Source organism: Mirounga angustirostris, unplaced genomic scaffold (genome assembly GCF_029215605.1).
Source record: "Mirounga angustirostris isolate CCGP_5_RB_7025 unplaced genomic scaffold, mMirAng1.0.hap1 SCAF_9, whole genome shotgun sequence".
Lineage (NCBI taxonomy): Eukaryota > Metazoa > Chordata > Mammalia > Carnivora > Phocidae > Mirounga > Mirounga angustirostris.
In genome coordinates this window covers 136,009,252-136,034,326 of record NW_026991717.1, presented here as the reverse complement: position 1 = coordinate 136,034,326, position 25,075 = coordinate 136,009,252, and the positions used below count along the sequence as shown (strand labels likewise).

Here is a 25,075-nt window from a genome sequence, read left to right as displayed (position 1 = left end):
TCCTGGAACCAGTCATTTATCACAAAGTGAACAATGTCAATTTTTGAACATACAATCACTTTTCTTCATACTTAACTCGAAATGAGTAAACAGAATTCTATTCAAACTTTACAAATATCCTTTACATTTATTTAGCCTGAGATTAAGCGTGAGAATATCCGACCTGCTGTTAGACTTTACTGCCCAAATAGCATCTGAAAATAAAGCTGCGAATGGACATGCATTTACTGAACAGTTAAAGCATCCCGATGAACTCCAACGATGAATACTGACCCAACCGAACCTCAATGTGGTCTACATGATCTTCAGAGCCTAAAAGTACCTATTATTTAATAATGATTTAAAAAAAGTCTGCAAATGACAAATTACAAAGGTGTGTCCCGATGCAGAGTTTTACTTCAACATTTCTATAGCTGCTTTAGGTTACTACTAAAAAATCAACTCCCCAATCCTCAGTATTCAATATGTACTTGAAAACATGTAGCAGCATGGTACAATTCATTTTTATAAATATTAGTACCTGTAATAAAATATAAAAACAGAGCCTCCTTTTTTCAAATATTAAGTCTCTGAATGCTTCATTCATCCTTTGGTTTCAAACCCATACAATGCATGCACATTGCATTGTAGATTTCGCATCGAGCCAGAACACTGTGCATTTGTTGGGGAAGGAGGAGCGCTATGGGAATACCAAAGCACTACTTTATAGAAAGGAAACATTGAAGCAAAAATACTTTCTGAATATATACTGTACATTATGTAAACAAACATTCATAATAAGAATCAACGCAGGCCAAAATATTGTTTTCTAGGAAATCAGAATCTTCTTCCTTTTAAGTCACACACACACACACACACACACACACACACACTGAAGATGCTTTTTTGTTAAGAAAAATGGAGCCTGTTCCTATATTTGCTTATGTGCTTAAATATCTTGGAAACAAGTAATTATTACATTCATTTGCTAACGGTTTGTCCTCTTAGTTGGCTGGCTGTTGCAAACAAGGAATACAGAACTATTATTTCAGTACCTGTTTTCCATTTAATACTAGCTAAGTGATATATATATATAATTAATTCATCTTTGTCAGTCCATATTAGTAATATAAATAGATTAAGTGAAGCAGTGAATTTCAAAATTTGTGCAGGGGAAACTAGGTGATAATTTGTTTCCAATAAGGCTAGTAGCAAAATAATTACTACAAAGTCAGTCCAAGCTAGTAGTAAACCCCTGATTTAGCAAGCTGAATCCAAGTATGAAGTTAGGTCATTTTAATTCCTGTATATTACTGTGCAAATCTAGAATTTCCTATGTAAGAGGGAGGGCCGGCAGCATCAAAGTCCTGTAATAACAGAATGAAATACTGATTAGGTTTTGAAATGCAGAGATACTATATGAACAAATCTGAATGTCTCAATGATGGTGTCAAGCAATGGCCTCAATTCCCTTCATGAATCTGAAACTAAGAAAGACAATTCATTAATCAGTAATGTTTTGAGTCAGAAGCCTAAACTTGAAGCAAGAAATGGACATAAAAACCAAAGATGCATTTTCTACTATGACCATATGCAAGTATTTCAAGCTTTATGTCAACATTTTGTACCAGCAGCCCCCTCTAGAAGGAAAAAGCATGACTATCCATCCCTCTTCAAAGCTTCCAGTCTTTGAAGGAGTGCGTTTCCAAATGCTTCCCGGTAGGCAGGGCTGAGGGTATCCAGCAACGAGTAGACGGTTTCATGATAGGGAGTGTGTAAGTGATCATCCACTTGGTCAAAAGCATAACCTACCACCTACAAGAGAAATGCAACAGTGAATCAAATAACTAGATTTAACTTGGTACAGAAAGCAAAAACCACGTGTTTACTGGGGCCATTCTTTAATGACACAATTTCTCAATCAATAGTTAGAATATGCACATTTCTTTTCTTTCTTTTTTTTTTTTTTAAAGATTTTATTTATTTATTTGACAGAGAGAGACACAGCGAGAGAGGGAACACAAGCAGGGGGAGTGGGAGAGGGAGAAGCAGGCTTCCCCTGGAGCAGGGAGCCCGATGTGGGGCTCGATCCCAGGACCCTGGGATCATGACCTGAGCCGAAGGCAGACGCTTAACGACTGAGCCACCCAGGCGCCCCGAATATGCACATTTCTAAGCAACCGGAAATATACAGCAACACCACCAACAAAATGCCCTCTTTATCATCTTTTTCCTGAAAATGTAAAAGGTTCAGTTTACCTACTCCTGACTAAAAAGGAATGTCAGAAGGAATGTAAAAAGCTACAAAGAACTAGTATTTCATTTTCATAGACTGAAACATGCTTCTCTTTAATCCCACACCGACTGAGGATCAATCATAACAAGGCACCAGAAGAGATAATATATTATCAGTCCGTATTTTTATCATTATTTGAACTCTTTTATAAAGAGTTCTAAAAATTGTTTATAGTTTCAATCCTGCTTTACAATTAGTTACATTACTAATTTAACATTACTAACACATTACTTATCTGACAGGGAAACAAATGCTCAATTCTGTGACATAAAAGGGAATGTTATTCTGTGTATGTGTGTGTGTGTTTTCTTTAAACACAGTGAAAGCTTTTGTCCCCAACAAGATCTATCCTGGTTCACCTGCACAGTGTTAGGGCAAAATCAACTTAGTTTTCGTTGATTTGACTAAAGCTTGTGAATTCCCTATATAAACTCTAATTTTTAATGACATCTATCCAAGTCACCTATCCAAGAAGATGCAAGTTTATGTTAGAAGTGGTGTTGTTGTGGGCGCCTGGGTGGCTCAGATGGTTAAGCGTCTGCCTTCGGCTCAGATCATGACCCCAGGGTCCTGGGATCGAGTCCCACATCGGGCTCCCGGCTCAGCGGGGAGCCTGCTTCTCCCTCTGAGCCTCTCCCCTCTCATGCTGTTTCTCTCTCGCTCGCTCTCTAAAAAATAAATAAAATCTTAAAAAAAAAAAAAAAAAGAAGTGGTGTTGTTGTTTGTCGTACATGACACGCAGAGGCAGACGTGTCAGGACGATGAGTCACACCTCTTCAGAACCATGCTGTGTCACTGCACTTTCTCCGTGCCTTCCAATTCTATTTGCCCCTCCTTTCCCTGCTAGTCTGTAGTCTTCCTAGTGGACAGGGATCACACCTTACTCATGGTTTGATTTCCAATTCCTGACCCAGGATAGTTGCTCAATAAAAGTTAACTGAGTAAGACTGCAAAAACAAACAAATACTGGATACCCACGTGCCAGGTTTTTAAGGGATCGAGATCTTTCTGCAAACTATTCATATAAGCATTCCCCAAATCCTTTTTAGTTTTCTTTTCTTCTTTTTTCCTAATCTCTAGGCTATAGATAAAGAAGAAGGGACTAAGAGAGGTTGAATGACTTAACCCAAGATCACTCAAATTCCCATGTTAGGCTTCTGACAGAAGAACATCAGAACCCTTCCTACCTTCCCACAGTCATCTCAGAATTAATCAATGCAAGACTGAATTAATTTATGCAGGGTCATTTATCTCTACTTTTGATTTGCCTATTTCTATTTTAAGATCCACTTCTACACGCTACACGGTTTTAGCGTAAATTTAGGGATTTAGGAAGGAGAGCACAAAGATTAGTTAATCCAGGTACTACTCCCAAAGCTAAGGAGCTACCGACTTGGCAGTTATGAGGGAACCAGAAGTAGTAAAGAGGCTACCCTTGCAATTTACTTCAGTGCAGGTGACTGACTGTCAACGAATACACAGGACACACGCTTCATATACTTCTAAGCAAACTGAATCTAGTGAAATAAAAAGATGTCTACGTACTTGTTTAGTATTGTATGACATTCTTACTTGCTTAGGCCTTGCCCCGTACCTTATGATACTGTGCTACTTTGCGGGACTATTCTTAGGTATAGAAACAGAAAAGGCAGAGATCTTTGACCAAGACTGATAAGTATTAAAGTCAAAACTAAATTTCGGAATTTCTAATATCTATTCCTTTGTTCAGGTAAAAAATTTTCCTAACAGTGAGTTTTGTTGTCTTATTTATTATTTTTTAAAGATTTTATTTTCAAGTAATCACTGCACCCAAGGTGGGGCTCAAACCTACAACCCCGAGATTAAGAGCCGCACGCTCCACTGACTGAGCCAGCCAGGTGCGCCAGTGAGTTTTGCTGTTTTAAATGATAAGCTGCTCTTGGGTAGGGCTTTCTGCTATTCCAAAGTGAGGATTCTGGTTCAAAGGGCGCAGAGAGGTGACTCTGCCTAGAAAAGCTCACACGTAGGACAAGACACTCTTGCAAATTTGGAGGCAGAGTATTCTGCTGTGACTTAGCTCTGATCCATCAGCTAGAGAACAGTGCAGTCAGGTGTGCTGTTTTAGAAGAGACATTTTATAAGAGGTGGGAAAAGATCCTCTCAACACACTGATTGCAAAACTCACCCAGTGCAAAGAATGCCTAATTACGGCAGACATATTTAGCCATAGACAAGAAATAAACTCATTTGGGGGGTGAGGGTCAAAGCAAAGTAACACTGCAAATCAAAAGTTTTTTCTTTTTAAAAAAAAAAATCCAATTTCCCCATGTTAACCAAAGACTTTAGAATTAGTAAGAATTCCTAGGGAAAAAAGTTTTCCTTACAAAACTCCTGGGGCGCCTGGGTGGTGCAGTCAGTTGAGTGTCGGCCTCTTGGTTTTGGCTCAGGTTGTGATCTCAGGGTCATGAGATCGAGCCCCGAGTCAGGCTCCACGCTCAGCGTGGAGTCTGCTTGAGATTCTCTCTCCCTCTGCCCCTCGCCCCTGCTCTCTCTTTCTCTAAAAACAAATAAATAAATCTTAAAAAAAAAAAAAATTTTGGAGCTGCAAGGTGTTGCGTTCTCAGTTAACACCCTTCCTGTCCCCCGCCCCCTCAAGTGGTAGAGATAGCAACATTTTTTTTCCCCCTAATAAGAAAAGCGACTGACCCTTAGCCCTGCTTCAGTGAGCTCCAGGCAGTATCTGTTCCTTTCTCTCGTCTCCACATTGATATAGGCCACATCGTCGGCACAGCGCAGGTTTTTTGAGACAAACATGTTGTTAACAGCAAAGAGAACGTCATTTACAACTGCTTCGGCTTCTAGCTTCATGTCTTTCGTATCAGCTTCTTCAAAACCATTAAGCTCTGCATCTTCTTCAAACCCTGACATACTGCTCAGCTCCATGGGATTACAGTCTGTTTCCATTCTGCAAAGGAGTAGATATCACACATGTTTATAGAGAGACATTCTGAATATTACTGTTTGATTAAAGGGAGCTATGCCTTAATAGAAAACATTAAGTGGCTCGCAACTTTTATGGAAAATATTGTCTAAAACCATTTTCAGTTTTACAGTTACAGAAGTGTATAGGTTTTCAAAAAAAGATCCGTTTTCCACTCCTCCCCCAAAGGTTAATTCCCACAATGACATTAATTTAGAATATTAGTTTTCAGCTATTTCCAACAATGCCTCAGGAAAAATCTTAGTACATACTTCATTTTTTAAAAGATTTTATTTATTTATTTGACAGAGAGAGAGAGAGAGCACAAGCAGGGGAGAGAGGCAGAGGGAGAGGGACAAGCAGACTCCCCACTGAGCAGCGAGCCTGACGCGGGGCTCAATCCCAGGACCCTGGGATCATGACCTGAGCCGAAGGCAGATGCTTAACTGATTGAGCCACCCAGGCGCCCCCATACTTCTTTTTAATATGTAATATGTAGATATTTAAAATTGGAATTGCTGAGTCAAAGTGTACGCTCATTTTAACTTTCAACAGATATTGCTGACTCACCTTCACAAAAAGGCTGTACTGATTTAACCTCCATGAATAGAATATGAGGGACTACACTTTTTCATTACCCTCTTTACAATCCTTGTTAATATTTGCCAATTTGAGAGGCAAAGAATGATGCCTCACTGTTTGAATATATATTTCTTTGATTAAACATCTTTTTGATATTTATAGGGTATTCTTAGTTCCAAGATCATATAGCTGTAAAAAACAAACGGAAATGAACTCAGACCATTAAATCAGAATTCAAATCTTTACCTACTACAGTACATAACTTCTCAATGGCTTCTTTTATGACTTCTGGATTTGGGGTTTTGCTTACGAAGGCCTTCCCCACTCCCTGATTACATTTTAAAAACCTCTTGTCTTCTGAGTTCTCATTGTCTATATGTACAGATAACTTTCTGACCCACCTGGAATTTATTTTATGTAGCTTTAATTTTGAAATGGATGGCTTACTGTCCCAACACCATTTATTGAATGACTGACTCATGTTTTTACCACTTCTCTGAACTGATCCAAATATTATAATTTGAAAAACATTATTTCTCAGGCTAACTCAATCCAACATTACTGCCAGGTTGCTATGGAGTTCTAGCTTCTCTCTGTGACTGGGGTAGCAGTGAGTATTGTTAAAATTCAAAATGTATGAATGAGAAAAGTTAGTGAATGTCAAATTGCACTGCAATGTAGGCTTTTAAAGAAGAAAATATGCTTTCTTTTTAGCTGCAGGCTTTAAAAGTAAGTTAAGATTTCATTTCTCAAAAAAAAAAAAAAATTTCATTTCTCTGAACTGGATTAAGCATCCACTGTCCTGAATGTAGCAGCATTCTTCAACTTGGCATGAGCATTTAATATAATTTCTCTATTATCTTAAAAATCCCATCTCTTTTTCTACAGTTACTGACTTGTGCCCTATTTGTAATATTAAAAGTCCTCTATGTTAGTGGTTTTTACCTTGGCCACTGACCCCACCTCAGAGAAAGTGAATCAAAATCTCTGGGAGATTTTTCTGCATATTTTTTAAGTTTAGAGAATTCTACTCCTCTAAAATTATTCACAAAAATCTTAAGGAGTTAGAGTTCTTGTAGCTGCCCATCATTTGCCATCATTAAAGGCAAGCTATTTGCTAAAGGCAGTTTATGATAAACTTTGTCAAGTCATTTCAAAAAATTGCATAGCAAATGTACTAATAATATATTCCTCCAATCCTATTCCAACTAATGATATGTTTTAAGGCTCCTTTACCTTGTCTTCCATGGTACTTTACAGACTTAGTCACTCATTACTAGCAAGTTGATTATAAATTTATCTATTGCTGGAGCAATTTGTCAGATAACTGGAATCTAATATTGACATATAATATGAAAATGAAAATATTTGTTTTTCTAAAAATTTCTACCTAACCTAAAAATAATCATTATGCTCCTTAACATTATACTTGGTTTTATGTATAAGAAAAGAGCCCATTTTGATTTTTTTTTTTTTACAGAGTCAGTTTTGAAGATTTTGAAATGGAACGGTCCACTGTAAGTCTCTTAACATCATGAATACCGAACATCTTTGTTTTGCTTAAGTGATCAAGGACCTCAATTATGGATGTCAGAAATAATAATCACTACATAAAAAGATGTTTATATGAGAAAGCTTGTTGACAAGCTTTTAAAGCAAGAATCTAATTCACTGCAATTAGGACCTTAATGATGGAGAAAGACGAAGAATCCAACACCAGAATGGAAGAAACCCTCACAGGTCAGGAAAGTATGTCATCAAGCTATTGCTATGTAATAATTAGCACCAATGGGCAAAAAAGACATAACATTCCTAACTGCAAACTTTTAGAAGATTTTTTCTAAAATGTCTTGGGGCACCTGGGTGGTGCAGTCGGTTGAGCATTTGACTCTTGATTTCGGCTCAGGTCATGATCTCAGGGTCGTGAGATCGAGCCCTGTGTCGGGCTCTGTGCTGGGCATGGAGGCTACTTGGGATTCTCTCTCTCCCTCTGTGCCCCCTGGCCACCCATGCTGTGCTCGCTCTCTCTCTCTCTCAAAAAAAAAAAAAAAAAAAATTAAAAAAAATGTCTTTATGATGCATAAAAAAAGACACATTCAGAACTTTTGGTGAGGATACATAGACATGAAACGATACAATTTAGTATTGAAGCACTATACCAGTTATTAACATTTTACACTAGTATTACTTCAAGATATTATCATTTATCTTTTATCTATTATAACAGGCTCTTGATTATTATCAATACCCTTTCCCTTTCCTAATAGCACCCAGATTTTCTTAGGGGAGTCATAACGCCCCCTTCCCTTACTGAATAAAGTAATGAAACAATGTGAGATTGACTCCAGTCCCGGCTAAAGACTGTCCTCCTCGACACAGGAATTCTTCCCAGTCACTCCAATCCAGAGCACTTTGAGCACCCCCCCCCCCCCAGGTGTTCCTGGTAGCCACCCTGAGATGGGAAAACTAGCCCAAGGATGACGCTGACAGTGGGAAAGAACAGAGCCAAGAGATTCACAGGGAAATGGAGCCAGAGTCCTGATAGCTGCCTGACCTTCACATTTTCCAGTTATTGAATCCAACAAATTCCCATTCTTTTACTGGCAACTGAAAGCATCCTAATTGATTTAGAAGCCAACCCAAAATGAAAAGTAGTGATTGATCTAGCTCTTCAAGAGCTTTATGAAAGTAAAGAGATTTAAAAAATGGAAATCTGGTATTTTTGTGCCTGTCATGCCGAAAGTGCTTCATAAAAGCTCTGTCGAAAGTGATTATCAATACGTGTCTCTATTAGTTTCTTATTGCTGCTGTAACAAATCACCACAAACCCTGTGGCTTAAAACAACATAAATTTATTTTCTTATAATTCTGGAGGTAAAAAATCTAGAATCCAGGTAGCAGCAGGGATGCATTACTTCTGGAGCCTTCAGAGGAGAATCTGTTTCCTTGCCTGTTCTAGCTTCTAAAAGCTGACTGTATTCCTTGGCTCATGGTCCCTTCCTCCACCTTCAGAGCACATCACTACACTCTCTGGTTCTGTGGTAACACCTTCTTTTTCTGACTTTTGACATGGGCACCCCCTTTATAAGGACTCTTGTGTTTACATTGGGGCTACCTGGACAATCCAGGATACGTCCCGTCCAAGGTCCCCAAATTAATTCAACCTGCAAAGTTCCTTTTATCATATAAGGTAACACATTCAGTTTCTGGGGATTAAAACATAGACATCTTTGGGGGCCATTATTCTTTCTACCACAGTGTCTGCACCATATTAGCAGGAAAGTATGAAGGCAGTCAAAGAGACTTCACTTTCTGACCTTCCTTTCTGGAAGCTGTAATTTATTTTTAACAAACACACTGGACGGAGAATGTACACTACCAGGTAGTTTACATGGTTTTCTTAAAAGAAGGCCCAGAGTACTTGCCAAGCTTAGTGCCTTCTTTGGAAAGATTCCTTAACCACAGTTTCATGCTTTGTATTCTGTAACTCCAGGACCATCATCACAGTAAAATGTACTGGCGATGGTGTTTCATTTAAAGGTACCATCTCCAGGCTGGCAAGGGGTCTATAAATCATCCTGAATTAAGAGCTCTGTCCAGCTACTTGATTCTGGGTGGTGACTGGCCTATCCAATTAGATCCCCTCTTGAGGAGATTGGACACAGAGCCACAAAGGCATCGTCAAACACGAAGCAGCTGGTGGTGAGGGTGCTGGAGCTCCGGCAGTAGACCACACAGCAACAGGGCGGCTTTATCAACGGGACACTGAAGAAATGGCTTCTACATTTCTGATGATGCATCCCAGTAACTAAAAATACCGTGAGCAGATACCTCATGTTATGTATATTTATTTACATACACATTCTACTACAATACATAAATATGAATTTAAACAGAAGATAAAACATGAACGATAAACTTATTTTCTCTTACTTCTCAATGGATTATCTTGTGTACCTGACTGCAGAGGCCTGGACCATAGAGGATGAGGAAATGTGTGCCCATTCCGGGGTAGGGACACTCCTAGAATTACTCTTGACACATTAGGGCTGCTGTCTGGTTACCGGAATGGCTCTCTCATCAGTATGAATCTGGTAAAAATCCTTGGTTTCCCTTTCTGCAGGTAAAACAATCTATCATTATATAACACATTCTAGACCAACAGAACTTTGTGCAATGACGGAAACATTCGTTATCAGTGTTGTCCAAGACAGTAGCTACCAGCTCCCGGTTAGAGTGACTGAGTTACTGAATTTCAAATTCCATTTAATTTTCTTTCATCTAAGTTTATTCATTCATTCATTCATTCATTCATTCATTCATTTTTTAAAGATTTTATTTATTTATTTAGAGAGAGACACAGCAAGAGAGGGAACACAAGCAGGGGGAGTGGGAGAGGGAGAAGCAGGCTTCCCCCTGAGCAGGGAGCCCGATGCAGGGCTCGATCCCAGGACCCTGGGATCATGACCTGAGCTGAAGGCAGACGCTTAACGACTGAGCCACCCAGGTGCCCCCATTCACCTAAGCTTAAATAGCTAATGGCTCCTGCATCAGACAGCATGGGTACAGACCTTTGCGAATACTTGTGGATAACATGATAAGGAACTGACTTTATATTACAGTTGAAAAACAATCAGTAGATAAAAAGATACTAAATTATTTTACATATGAGTAGCAAGATCTGGAAATACATGTTAGAAAAATGTATTTTTTAAAAGATTTTATTTGAGACAGGGAGAGGGAAGGGGGGGAGAGAGAGAGAAAGAGAGAGAGAGAGAGAGAGAGAGAGAGAGGTGGGGAGGGGCAAAGGGAGAGGGAGAAGCAGACTTCCCGCTGAGCAGGGAGCCTGATGTGGGGCCCGATCCCAGGACCCTCAGATCATGACTTGAGCTGAAGGCAGATGCCCGACCGACTGAGCTACCCAGGCACCCCCAGAAAAAATATTTTGAATCTTAGCTACTCTATGGAGGGGAATTAACCGTCTTGTTTCAAATGGTAAAAAGTAATGAATTACTTCTTGCTTTGTGATCTTGTCAATTTAGACTCTAAGCTTATTATCATATATCATAATTATCAAATATAACCTACTGTGTACCTATATATCCAGCATTTCTCTAAGCATCAGAATACTAATTAAAGGTGTCCACTGGTGGGGCACTTCGGCGGCTCAGTTGGTTGAATGTCTGACTCTTTTTTTTTTTTTTAAAAGATTTTATTTATTTATTTGAGAGAGAGAATGAGCACAAGAGGGAAGAGGGCAGAGGGAGAAGCAGACCCCCTGCCGAGCAGGGAGCCCGATGCGGGACTCGATCCCGGGACTCCAGGATCATGACCTGAGCCGAAGGCAGTCGCTTAACCAACTGAGCCACCCAGGCACCCTGAATGTCTGACTCTTGATTTCGGCTCAGGTCATGACCTCGGGGTCCTGGGATTGAGCCCTGTGTTGGGTTCTGCACTCGTGGGGAGTCTGCTTGAGATGCTCTCTCTCCCCCTCTCCCTTTTGTTTGCACTCTCTCTCTAAAATAAATAAATCTTAAAAAAAAAAAGGTGTCTACTGGTATTATAGCTTAACTTGGGAAATAAGGCAAGCACAAGAAATATGTACATAAATATTAACGCTATGCACATGCATCATAATTATAACCTAAGAAGTGTACTTAATTGTGAGTGGCAGATAATTAAAGAAAGCAATGACGTGTTTTGGCCCTACTACAAACTTACCACTAAACTTGTATGAACCTGGGCTGGCCATGTAACCTCACTGGACTCATGGTTTTCTCACCTATAAAATAAGGGGAATAGTCAAGAAATTCTTTACTGTTCTTGAGACCTCTGACATTCTGTGATCTATGACATAATTGTCGGTTATGATGGGGCCTGACTTTGACTCATGGAACAGGTCAGTCAAAACCGGTCTTGGGGCGCCTGGGTGGCTCAGTCGTTAAGCGTCTGCCTTCGGCTTGGGTCATGATCCCAGGGTCCTGGGATCGAGCCCCACATCGGGCTCCCTGCCCAGCGGGAAGCCTGCTTCTCCCTCTCCCACTCCCCTTGCTTGTGTTCCCTCTCTTGCTGTGCCTCTCTCTGTCAAATAAATAAATAAATAAAATCTTTAAAAACAAAACAAAAAACAAAACAAAACAAAACAAAACTGGTCTTGAATGAGCACAGGTGAAGTTTTGGATAAAGCAGAAAGGACTTGAGAGTTGTAAGAATTCTTCATAGGCAACGAAGCGTAAACAAGAGTCTGCATGGGGTGTGGCAGCGATTCTAAGGAGACCAGCCTAACTAGTCTAATGCAAGGACAATGTTAGGAGAGGAATGATACAGATGGCCCAATCTGAAGTCTGCTACCCAGACAGGAGAACTCGATTTGGATAGAATAGCCTCTTTCAAGCTCTTTGTAAATGGTAATAGCAACAGTCTTTATATTTAAAGTGGGTTTCTTTTAGGTAGCATATAGTTTGGTCCTGCTTTTTTATCCAATCTGGCAATCTTTACCTTTTAACTGTAGTGCTTAGACCATTTATATTTAACATGACTACTATAATTATTGATGTGGTTACTATTTTGCTGTTTTCTATTCATGCCATCTGTATTCTCCTCCTTTTCCTTATTTTTCTGCCTACTTTTGGACTGACCACTTTTAGTGTTCTAATTTATGCCCTTTGGTGGCTTATGAACTCTGTTGCATGTTTTTATTGGTTACTTTAGTTTATATCATACATCTTTACCACAGTCTACCTTCAACCTTGAAGTGATATTATACCACTTCATGTATAGCATGGAGCGTAAGAAACTTACAAGAGTGTACTATACAGCCTTTGCGCTATTTTTGTCATATTTTACTTCTACATGTTAGAAACTTCATAATACATATTACTTATTTTAAACAATTTTTCAGCGATTTAGGTAATAAATATTTTGGGATGCCTGGTGGCTCAGTTGGTTAAGTGTCTGCCTTCGGCTCAGGTCATGATCCCAGGGTCCTGGGATCGAGTGCTGCATCGGGTTCCTTGCTCAGCAGGGAGCCTGCCTCTCCCTCTGCCTGCCGCACCTCCTGCTTGTGCTCGCTCTGACAAATAAAATCTTTTGAAAAGTATTTTTAAAAAAGTATTTTATATTTAACCACATAATTACTATTTCTGGTGCTCTGCATTCCTTTGTGTTTATTTTTATTTGCATCCATGATCTGTTTCATATTCCTCTGCCTGATAGATTTTCCTTAACATTTCCTGCAGTGCAGGTCTGCTATTAATGAATTCTTTCAGCTTGTGTATATATAAACAAGTCTTCCTTTCACCTTCAGTTTTGAAAGATATTTTTGCTGGGTATAGAATCCTGGGTTGACAGTCCTCCACCCCCTTCAAGATTTTAAAGATGTCCCTCTACTATTATTTTGCTTACATTATTTCCCACGAGAAATCTGATGTCATTGTTGTCTTTGTTCCTCTGGGTGTAGTTTTCCTGGTTTCTTTTGCTTGGGGTTCATGGAGTCTCTTGCATGTGTGGGTTTATACAGTTTTTAACAAATTTGGAAAATTTTTGGCCATTATTTCTTCAAACATTGATCTGTCCCTCCTCTCTTTGGGGACTCAAATTTCATGAATATTACTCTAGGTGAAGTTGTCCTACTCTTCCCCCCCCCACACACACTTTTAGTCTCCTCTTCTACTGGTACGTCTTCAAATTCACTAATCTTTTGTTCTGCAGTGTGTTATCTCTTCTACCTGAGTCTTTAAAAAACATATTTTACACATCTCTACTACTTAATTTGCTCAGTCTTTTCTCAAGCTTTTTAAACATATGACCTGGTGCTTTAATGTCCTCTACTAATTTCATGGTTATTTCTGGGTTAATTTCAATTTATAGATTTTTCTTACTGTGGGATGTATACTGCTGCTTTGTATGCCTGATAATTTTTTTTTATTCTTATGTTAATCCCCATACATTACATCATTAGTTCTAGATGTAGTGTTCCATGATTCATTGTTTGTGCATAACACCCAGTGCTCCATGCAGAACGTGCCCTCCTCAATACCCACCACCAGGCTAACCCATCCTCCCACCCCCCTCCCCTCGAGAACCCTCAGTTTGTTTTTCAGAGTCCATCGTCTCTCATGGTTCGTTGCCTGATAATTTTTGACTGGATGCCAGACAATGTGTTTTTTACCTTTTACAGTCCTGGCTATTTTAATACTCCTATAAGTATTATTTAACATTCTTCTGGGATATAGTTATCTGGAAGCAGCTTGATCCTTTTGGGTCTTGCTTTTAGACTTAAGGCAGTATGAAAGCAACATTTAGTTTCTGGTTAATTTTGACCCACTCTGGAGTCAAAAACCATTCTGAATATTCTGATGTCCTGTGGATTATGAGGGTTTTCCATTTTCAGTGATAGGAACAGGAACATCCCTGGTCCTGTTTGAGCTTTGAAAATTCCTCTAATTTTTTTGGGTAGTTTCCTCACGCCTATGTGTTGATTAGTATTCAGTTGCAGGCTGGAGGATCCTCTGTATATTTCCATAGCTCTTGCTTTCTGTGAAGCTAATTTCTAGTACTCTGTCCTAGCTGACTTGGCCTTCCTGAACTCCTAGCTCTATATATTCAACTCAGCGGGACTACTGGGCTCTACCTAGGTTTCTTCTCCCACTGCCCTGCCTGGAGATCTCCAGGCAATAAGCTAGGGCAATGGGCTCACCTCATTTGTATCTTGCCTCTCAGGGATCAGTGTCCTTCATTGTCCGATGCCCAGTCTGAAAAGCCTTTACTCCCCCATATATTTTTGCCCACTTTCTTACTGTTTCAGATGGAAGAGTAAATCTGGGCCCCGTCCCTCTGTCTTTGCCGGAAGTGCACATCCCAGTAACCAGTTTTGAGCTAACTTTGCAATCTTATTTCATCAGTTTTTCTTTCAATGATTTTGGGCTCTCCCATATATATATTTTTTAAGATTTTATTTTTAAGGAATCTCTACACCCAACATGGGGCTCCAACGCACGACCCTGAGATCAAGAGTTGCACATTCCACTGACCAAGCCAGCCAAGGTACTCCTCTCCCATATTACTTTGGATCAACTTTACCACCTTGCCAGTTCCTCCATTAATGGGTTAAGTACATTTTTAAAAAATTTGAGTATAGTTTACACACAATGTTAAATTAGTTTCAGGTGTACAACTTAGTGATTCGACAAGTTTGTATATTATGCTGTGTTCACCACAAGTATAGCTACCCTCTGTCCTGTTACATTGTTATCACAATGATCATTAACTGTATTCCTTAGGTGTGCCTTTTACTCTCATGACTTATTCATTCCATAGAGTTAAATACATTTTTGACACATGCTTACTATGTTTGTATAAGACCAGTGTTTCTAATTTATTTTTTTTTAAGATTTTATTTATTTGACAGATAGGAGAGAGACAGCGAGAGAGGGAACACAAGCAGGGGGAGTGGGAGAGGGAGAAGCAGGCTTCCTGCTGAGCAGGGAGCCTGATGTGGGGCTCGATCCCAGGGCCCTAGGCAGAAGCTTAACAACTGAGCCACCCAGGCGCCCCCCCCATGTTTCTAACTTAAAAAAAAAAATTGTACTTTGACATTACAGGTGACCCTTGAAAAACATGGGTTTGAACTGCATGGTTCCACTTATATGCAGAATTTTTTCGATAAATAAAATATTGTACGGTAAATGTATTTTCTCTAACGATTTTTAAAAAAGATTTATTTATTTTAGAGCGCACACGGGGTGGGGGGGAGAGGCAGAGGGAGAGAATCTTATGCAGACTCTACCTTGAGCAGGGAGCCCCACATAGGGCCCAATCCCCCAACATTGAGATCATGACCTGAGCCGAAACCAAGAGTCGGAGGCTTAACCAACTAAGCCACTCTGGCACCCTCTTCCATATACTTTTCTTAATAACATCTTCTTTATTTTATTGTTAAGAATATAGTGTATAATGCATGAAACATACAAAGTATGTGTTAACTGGCTGTTCATATAAGTGGTAAGGCTTCCGATCAACAGTAGGCTATTAGTTAAGAGTTTGGGGAGTCAAGAGGTATACTTGAAAAAAAAAGTTATACTTGGATTTTCAACTGCAGGGGAATTGGTGCCTGCACTGTTCAAAGTTCAGCTGTACTTTCAGACTTTTAAGTTCTTCAAAATTCAGACACATTTATTTCAGGATTCTGTATCTGATCTCAAGAAAGAGCTAATCACTATATCCTTCCTCCTTTGCATTAGTACTGCTGTAAGTTTTCATACTTCATTGCAGATCAGGGCCTCTGATACATTACCAGCACAGGGTCACACATAAGGCAGGTGTTCACTGAATATATATATTTTTTAGTTTATTTATTTATAATCTATACCCAACATGGGGTTGAACTCACCACCCTGAGATCAAGAGTCACATGCTCTACCGATTGAGCTAGCCTGGCGTCCCTTCACTGAATATTTTCTCAATGAATAAACCAAAGAAAAAATTTGAACTCTCTGCTTCTCAAGCTGTGATACTTGGCCCTGTGACAAGGGGCATACAAAGCCTAGGATAAACACTGTAGACATTCCCCCCAAATACACATCACTGGTATAACAATATTATGAAGTAGGATGCAAAACTGCCTAAAACTTTAGAGCAAATGGAGGCGTTAGGCCATGCCCTCTTCAGGTTATGCCTCCACACCCCTAGGGTTTCCTTTGCCTCTGATAAAAACATTTGAGTGAAAAGTAAAAGAAGTACTGCTCTTCCATAAGAAATTAACTCAAAAAGCTTAAGATTACAGGCATTGGGTCTGGGGGTATGAAGTTAATGAGCAGAGGTGGAAGCTAGAAGGGGAGCAGGTTCATACTGAATTATACCTAAGTCTACACTTCTTCCCACTTCAGTTAGTGTATGTTTTTTGAAAAAAGTTAAGGTAATTATCGATAGCTCTTACTCCATCTGTTGGTATGATTTAGAGGCTGTGGTGTTTTTGGAAGATTCATAAAACTCGTTATCAAGATATTGATTACTAAGTTCTTTATTCCCTACCTTTTAATTTTTTATCTTCTAATTTTTCTATGGCAAAAGAAAATGTATTATGTTTGCAGTAAGACAAGAGTCTTTTGAAAATGTGATATACTGGAAAGTACAAGAAATAGAAGCAGAAACATTCTTCTTAAAGAAGACAAGCTATTGATGGGCGCCTGGGTGGCTCAGTTGGTTAAGCGACTGCCTTCGGCTCAGGTCATGATCCTGGAGTCCCGGGATCGAGTCCCACATCGGGCTCCCTGCTCAGCAGGGAGTCTGCTTCTCCCTCTGACGCTCCCCCCCTCATGCTCTCTCTATCTCATTCTCTCTCAAATAAATGAATAAAATCTTTAAAAAAAACCCACAAAACATTAAAAAAAAAAAAAGAAGACAAGCTATTGAGATAGTTAAAGTAACTGGTAGCTTCAGTTTCAAGTGGAATGAGAGGTTTGAATTTATCTGCATTTCAAACAAGAGTTTTGAAAGTAAAGGTGAATCAAGTTGATTAATTATAATTAGCAACATTTAGAAATTAGCCAAAGCTAAAGCTAGTTTAATCTTTATTTTCTGTTAACATAACATATAATCTGTTTTCAATAGCTCTAAGATGTGTTTTGAAATTAAAAATTTTATTTTTTAAAAAAATTTTTAAAAAGATTTTATTTATTTGAGAGAGAGAGAACAAGAGAGAATGAGGCGGACGTTAACCGACTGAGCCACCCAGGCGCCACCAAAATTTTAAAACTTAAAATTGGAATCATCATATATTACAAACATACAGTATTTGTAATTCAAAAAAAATGGTATATTTTTTCCATTTATACACTGATTCATAAAATTACTCTGTACCCTACTTCCAACAATGACAGAGACACATATATATGACTGAGTAATAACAAATCAATTATGGAGGGAGCTAACAGTGAAGAAGCATACAGATGGTGTCAATTTGAGAAGCCTTGTAAACTGTAAATAAGCAGTAATACTACACCCCTGTAAACAACCTTTCCTTCAAACCAGAAATTATAAATGAGATTCTAAGAAAAGACTCAAAAATGGAATGCTTTAAAAAACCCTCCAGGCATTAGTTTTTTGTTTCCATGTAATCCTCTAGGTTACACAGAGGATTGGGTACTATACTTAATATAAAGTACATTATAAGCAAAAATAAGACAAATCAATATCTAAAGAGATATAAAATAGAAAACCTCTCTGCTTTCCATTTCGACTCTAAATTGGCTTCCTACCAGGTTCTGAGCAATATTCCATTGCCAGCACCTTCAAAAAATGGAAGCACTCTTACGGGTGCTCTTATTCTGGTAGACTGCATCACCTCGTAGAAAGTTTCCAAAATGATTCCTTATAGTATCATACATCATTATTTAGGAACCAGCTTTTTTTTTTTTTTTTTTAAAGATCTTATTTATTTATTTGACACGAGAGCGAGAGAGAGCAAGCACAAGCAGGGGGAGCAGCAGAGGGAGAGGGAGAAGCAGACTCTCCGCTGAGCAGGGAGCTCCACGCAGGGCTCAATCCCAGGACCCTGGGATCATGACCTGGGCCGAAGGCAGATGCTTAACCGAGTGAGCCACCCAGGAGCCCCTAGGAACCAGCTCTTACTTCATCTGTGGGTATAATTTTTGTGCTATGTTAGTGTTCTGGAGGACTGATGAACTGAATATCAAGGTATTTATCACTAAGTTCTTTATTCTCTACTTGATTTAATACTTTGTTTTTTCATCACAAATTTATAGCATCAAAGAGCTGAAAAAAGACTGGAGCTTTGTCCTTGATGACAAGTTATATATATACAGCATGACAAAAGAACAGAAGCAGGGGTGCCTGGGTGGCTCAGCTGGTTAAGTGTCTGGTTAAGGTCACCATCTCAGGGTCCTGGGTTGGAGCCCTGCGTCAGGCTCCCTGCTTGGGGAGTTGCTTCTCCCTCTCCCTCTGCCCACCCCCCAACTCGTGCTCTCTCTCTCAAATACATAAAAAAAAAAAAAAAAAAAAAAGAGTAGAAGCAGAATGATTTCAAGAGCAGTATACAGATTTCCAATTTTCACTTTGAGACTGACTTTTACAGGTGACATCCCAACCGTCAGCAGAGGGCTAGAATGCACTATCTTAATCAGGGTGACTTTTTATTTTTCTCATGTATCACAGTCTGGAAAATGTTCTCAACATGAGGAAGTGGCCAGCCAGGAGGTGCGGTGGTTAAAGGGTCTCGAACATAGCAAGCATCTCAGCTCTGCTACCTACTCTGGGACTTGGGGCAAGATCTTTGAATCTCTCTGGTCACACATTCCTCCTCTCTAAAACGAAGCTAACCACAAGCATCGCTTGATGGAATTACCACAAGTACATATGGAAAGTGCTTAGCATGGTGCTAAGCTCAAGAAATACTATCTGTTTATTATTGTATATTAAAAAGATCGTTAAAGAAGAGCGGACCCTGAAACTCAAGCCATTTTAATTCTGAGTTTGGTGCCTTTTACATCATGTAAAGTGCTGTGGCTGCTGCCGTCTTGTACAGCTTCCAGAACCAGGCAACATACGTACAGCTTCCAGAACCGTGCCTATCATCATATTCCTGTTACCTCAAGTGCAAATCTCAAAAGGTCAAAGCATGTCATCCATTTTTCTTTTGTTTCACACATTAACATGGATTTCTTTGAAGGACGTACGTAGCTCTGGTATGTAACTTCTAACCTGTCACTTCAAAGCCTTTTACAGAATTCTTAGAAAGTTGAGTGTTTGTTTGGTTGAGAATTTTTCTTCACCTTATTTAATTAACACTAGGGGTTAACATTTTGTGATAGTACTCTGTCTTTGATAAAACACAAAATAGCGCTGTGATTCAGGATGAGTTCATACCCTATTTGAGCTAAAGGTATAATAATGCTAGGTCCTAAGCCTTAACATTTATGCTGACATCCTCCTAGAAAGCATAAAACATACAAGGCAACACCTGGTAACACTCGAAGGGAGCATGTCTGTTATTATAAAATCTTCTAATTTTTATTTTCTTCTCCTGGTATTTGAAATTTCAGGCATTCCATGGACAGCCTGAATGCAATTCTCTATTTCAAAGGAAATCACTTAACATTTGTACTTGAAAGAAGTCAATTGTATCCATTTGTCAAAAGTCCAGTTCAAACCTTACAAAGCCTATTCTAATTCCCTGCCAGATGAGATTTCACCTTTTCATCACTTTGTTTATACTCCTTTTATGGCAAATGTAATTAGTATTCATAAACATGTCTTACTTATCATCTTCAAAATACATCCAGAATCTCCTGCTTCTTACTACCTTGACCACAACTACTCTAGTCCAAGTTCCTGCCTGGGGCTGCCTGGATTCCTGCAATAATCTCTAACTGCTCTGGCCTTTTCTCCTTTGGTCCTCCCACTTCCACAACGCAGCTAGCATGATGCTGTATAAACTCAGGCCACATTATGTCACTCCTCTTCCTCATACCCATTCACCTACCCAGAGTTAAAGGCCAAAGTCCTTACAGGGCCCTAGAGGGCCTGTCCCCACCCAAGCCCCCAGCTTTTCCTCCTCTTTACTTCACACCCCACTCATGTTCCTTGAACTCACCAAGCATGCCCTTGCCATAGGGCCTTGCACTTGCTGTTCCCTTGCCACGGAAAATAACATGTCTTGCTCCCCAGGGTTCTCCAAGACTCTGCTAAAACATCACCTTATTAAGCAAGAGAGGCCTTCTCTTACCCCTCTGTATAAAAGTGGCAAATCTCTTCCCTCTCCATTCTCTTTATATCACTTTACTTTTTTTCTACAGCACTTACCAGCACATGGCCTACCGTATATTTAATTATTGCCCGTTTCCCTTCCCTTCAAAAAATGTAAGCTCCATGAGGCCAGGGACTTAATCTGCTCATTGCTCTATCCCCAGCACGGAGAACAGTCCCGGGCACATAGCAGGCAACAAATATTTACTGAATAGAGGAATGGCCCTTTCACCGTAGAACATAAACTCCCTGAATTCTCTTCTACCTTTTCCACATCACCAACTGTGGAGACCTTCATTTAATGGGCCCCCTTAACAAATGATCTTTGAATGAACGAAGAGTAAGGGAACTGAAGTTACTGAGAATGCTTGGCACAAATCTACAGAGAATGAGGGGTACCAACAATCTAAGCAACTACACATACCAGAGAGCACACTGGTTCTCAAATGCAAAGGCGGCTGTGCAAAGGGGAACCGGCATCTGTCAACATTTCCGGGCTGTCTTGGTGCAAGTTACCCACGTATCTATAAAATCTCCTGAAGCCCGCTCTCCTAATTCGCTCTCCCTAATTAAACCCTCTGTACCGGTGCTCTGCTTAGGTTCGTCCCCTACTCAAGCTCGGCTAGTCTGGACTTTAACCTTGGGCATCTGGCCGCCCGGGTACCGAACGCCGGCACGCAGGCCTTTCCGGGGTGACCAAGTTAAAGGGCAGCTCGGCCTCTGCAGGAGCTGCCCCCTAAAAGGCAGAAAGACGGTGGCGCAGATTCCCAGAGCAGCACAAGTACTTCGCTCAGGTTTCCGCGGGGTCCGGAGGCTCCGGCATCGAGCAGAGAGAGCAGGTCTGCCCACAAATGCCTCCACAACTCAAGCTGCCCGGTGGCCGGTGCAGCGCACCCAGCACCAAGGAAGCGCTCCGGGAACTGCAAGCCGCCAGGCAAACAGTACGGAAGATGAAGCTTTGCAAACAATACCTGAAAGAGGCGGGGGACGAATAACTTGCTGACAATGGGCACCGGTCAATACTGGGGGGCGGGGGCGCGGTGGCGGGAAGGACCGAGAGACGCTGCAGCCCCCCGCCCGCGGCCGGGGGCGCTCCGAGCGCCCGATTCTGGGGTCGGGGTCCCAGGCCAGATGCGCCCCCAGACCCCTGTCAATCCGGGCACCGGGCCCCTTCCGCCGTCGGCCCCCACGGCCCGGTCCGCTGCGCCGCGTCCCGCTCGCAGGACCCCCGGGCCGCCCTCGAGCCGCTCTCGGCGGCCGCCCGCCCGCCGCCTCCCCCGCGGCGACTCACCGGCGCGCGCCCCGCGTCCTCCTCTTCCTCCCTCCCGAGGCGTCTGGAGCCGACCCGCGGCGCCGTCCCGCCTCCCGCCCTCGCCCCGCCCCCTCGGGGCCGGAACCGCTCCCGTCAGGGCCCTTCTCCCCGCCTCCTCAGCCCTAGTGTGGCGTCACTTCCGCCAGCGCCGGGCCGCGCGCCGCGACTGGGGGTGTCGCGAACGCGCCGGGAGCGTCCCAGAACCGGGAGCGCGCCCCGCGGGTGACAACAAATTCGTCGCGCGGCGGCGGTGGAGGAGTCCGCCTCGGTGCCTGCCTCAGGGCCTGCCGCCTCCCCGCGTGTTCTCTTGCATCCTCTCTCGGTGACTTCTAGGGCCCTCGCGGAGGCCCCGCACTCCCTCCCCGGGCCTGGGGCGACGGGGACTCCTCCGTGCCTGGTCCCCGCCTGGCCTAGCGCGAGCCGCGCGGCGCGGACGATGGGGTCGCCCTGAGGGACGCCCGGCGCCGAGCGGGCATGGAGGGGCTGTCCCGGGCATAGGCCCCGCCGCGGACCGGGCACGCGGGCCGGGACCCGAGGCGCCGCCGCCGCGGCCCGGAGCCGGAACCTGGGCCCCAGCGCCGGAGCCGCCGCCTGCAGCCCCCGCGGGCCCCGTTGCCAGCCCTCATCATGCCTTGGCCGTTTTCGGAGTCCATCAAGAAGAGGGCCTGTCGGTACCTCCTGCAAAGGTACCTGGGCCACTTCCTGCAGGAGAAGCTGAGCCTGGAGCAGCTCAGCCTGGATCTGTACCAGGGCACCGGGTCCCTCGCCCAAGTCCCCTTGGACAAATGGGTAAGAGCCGCCGGCGGCCAGCCGGGTGGGTCTGGCTCCCATTCTTAGGGCGATTTGAACGAGTGTCACCCGAGCTTGGTGACGTTCATCCCCTCCCGGGGAATTGTTTGGGTCCGAGGTTTGCAGGGCTCACGGAAATGTGTTCGAGTGTTTAGTCTGTTTCTAGCAAGTTGCGTCCCGAAATCACGTGTTCCAGAAACTTAACAGAGGTGATGGAGTCTACAGGGAGGGAAGCAGTTGCGTCGGTGGTTTGGGGATTTTGGAAAGTTGGCCGCGAGGGGTCCCTGGAAGGTGGTGAGCAGGGCTGACACTTGGGTAGCAGGGGTCGCGGGGTTCTGTGGCAAACAAATCCGATTTCATGGGATGACACTCTGGAAAGATTAAGGATGAGGAGGACCTTTGGGGATGTCTGAATTCCTAGTTATTCCTTTATTTATTTTGGGTTGGCCACTTGAACACCGTGGTCTCCGTACAGCGTCTGCCACCTGGAAGGAAGTTAGGTGAAGGCCTCCGGCCGGCCGGTTTGCCTGTTTTTTGCTTGATGATACGTTTACGAGGCCGGCCTGTGAGTGGTGGTGGGGCCCTAGGAGTGCTGGTTAGTTCTGCTTATTCGCTTCACGTGACCGATCGTAAAAGCAGGTGTTGCAAAAGCGCTGAAGCTGCGATTTTCAGACATTTAAAAACCTGTTTTCTACTTGTCAGCCAGAGGCTGTGAGTTGACTCAAACTGTGTGTTTTACAGGTGCTTCACGTATAGTTTAACTCACCACGTGTGGTTGTACCTGCATTTGCATGTTCAGTGCGTTGTATTTCACTTAAACTGTATTTAGCCTTGAGTTGAGCAAGAACGGAACGGCTTTTCTCCTTCCCCCAACCCTTTATTTGTTGGCTAGAGTTTGCTGCTGGCAGTTTGAATTGGTTGTGCTATCTTAGAGTTTTACTATTCTAAAAGCACTCCTACACAGGTTACACTTAGGAAATTATAAATATAGGTGACTTGCCGGTGATAGTTGAGCAAAACAAAAGGAAGCCTCCCCCCTCCCCCATTTAAACTGTTGAAAAAGCTTAAATATATTTTACTTTTATATAAAGGTGTTAACAGAGGAATGACTTCTATAGCCACAGAAACCTGAATAATTTCGATTATGCTAACACCTTATTATGACCCTTTGGTGAATTTGTACTAGTACGAATAAACATATATCTTTTTTCAGTAAGTAGATGACTTAACTAGGGAAAGTACAAATAATAGTGGAAAGAGCCCTAGTCCCACACAAGGCTAGGTCATGCTAGCCAGGCTGCCAGTTAGCTCAGTGACAGTAGACGTCGTAGGCAGACACTTAACTGACTGAGCCACCCAGGCGCCCCAACTTTATGCATTATTTTTTAATGACTTGTCACATTAACCCCATAAGGTGGGTATTATTATTTCTATTTTATTTTATTTTTTTATTTTTTTAAAGATTTTATTTATTTATTTGAGAGAGAGAATGAGAGAGAGCACATGAGAGGGGGGAGGGTCAGAGGGAGAAGCAGACTCCCCGCTGAGCAGGGAGCCCGATGCGGGGACTCGATCCCGGGACTCCAGGATCACGACCTGAGCCGAAGGCAGTCGCTTAACCAACCGAGCCACCCAGGCGCCCTTATTATTTCTGTTTTAAAGTTGGAATTAAAAAATGTGCCCCAAGTCAGACAGCAAGTGGTACTGTGAGAATTCAAACCTAATTCTTTTTTTTTAAAGATGTTATTTATTTATTTGAGAGAGAGAGAATGAGAGACAGAGAGCACGTGAAGGAAGAGGGTCAGAGGGAGAAGCAGACGCCCCTGCTGAGCAGGGAGCCGGATGCGGGACTCGATCCCAGGACTCCAGGATCATGACCTGAGACGAAGGCAGTCGCTTAACCAGCTGAGCCACCCGGGCGCCCAAACCTGTCTAATTCTTAAGCCCCTTATTTCTTCATTAATCACATGGCTTCAAGCCAGGGAAAAGGCAGTTAATGTTTATTGAGCATCTATTTATTTTAGGCACTGTGCTAGGCACTTTTATTTGTGTAGTTTTAATTTTCATGGGAAATCAGAGGCGGTGATATTTGTTTTTTTGTATGTTTTGTTTTGTTTCTTTTTTAGAGAGAACACACGTGGGGGGGCGGAGGGAGGTGTTGCAAAGGGGGAGAGAGGGGGAGGGAGAGACAGGGAGGAATTTTTTGTCGTTGTTGAGATTTTATTGATTGGAGAGAGAGAGAGAGAGGGAAAGAGTATAAGCAGGGGGAGTGGCAGGCAGAGGGAGAAGAAGATTCCCTGCTGAGCAAGGAGCCTGATGTGGGACTCGATCCCAGGACCCTGGGAATCATGACCTGAGCCGAAGGCAGCCACTTAACCAACTGAGCCACCCAGGC

At 42.2% G+C, this 25,075-nt stretch overlaps 2 protein-coding genes across 7 annotated transcripts in view; one reads left to right on the top strand and one right to left on the bottom strand.

Annotated features, from left to right (window-relative positions):
* Window positions 1-21,995, bottom strand: GSKIP (GSK3B interacting protein). Of its 3 annotated transcripts, XM_064571539.1 has the most exons (4): window positions 21,871-21,926; window positions 11,538-11,598; window positions 4,961-5,219; window positions 1-1,794 (listed from the first exon to the last, which is right to left on the bottom strand). In XM_064571539.1, exons 3-4 carry the CDS (start codon window positions 5,216-5,218, stop codon window positions 1,639-1,641), a joined length of 414 nt encoding a protein of 137 aa, XP_064427609.1. In that variant the 5' UTR covers window position 5,219; window positions 11,538-11,598; window positions 21,871-21,926; the 3' UTR covers window positions 1-1,638. The 3 variants fall into 3 exon arrangements, with proteins under 3 accessions (XP_064427609.1, XP_045757443.1, XP_045757442.1); XM_045901487.3 differs by lacking the exon at window positions 11,538-11,598 and having other exon boundaries at window positions 21,871-21,995; XM_045901486.3 differs by lacking the exons at window positions 11,538-11,598; window positions 21,871-21,926 and adding an exon at window positions 21,551-21,827.
* Window positions 21,996-22,107: 112 nt separating this feature from the next.
* The window catches only part of ATG2B (autophagy related 2B), an 86,151-nt gene continuing 83,183 nt past the window's right edge, over window positions 22,108-25,075 (top strand). For 2 of the 4 annotated variants that reach the window (XM_045901482.3, XM_045901483.3), the window contains exon 1: window positions 22,108-22,680. In XM_045901482.3, the coding sequence (XP_045757438.2) occupies window positions 22,519-22,680 (162 nt within the window). In that variant the 5' untranslated portion in view covers window positions 22,108-22,518. The remainder of the gene's footprint in view (window positions 22,681-25,075) is intronic. The other 2 variants (XM_045901481.3, XM_054513866.2) reach the window with 2 other exon arrangements.

What these genes read in the sequence shown, in the direction of transcription:
- GSKIP (XM_045901487.3), bottom strand. Translation starts at nt 5,218, where the DNA reads ATGGAAACAGACTGTAATCCCATGGAGCTGAGCAGTATGTCAGGGTTT. An exon ending in TCACTGAAGCAGGGCTAAGG is followed by an intron (nt 1,795 to 4,960) that starts GTCAGTCGCTTT and finishes TTTCTCTTGTAG; the next exon opens with GTGGTAGGTTATGCTTTTGA.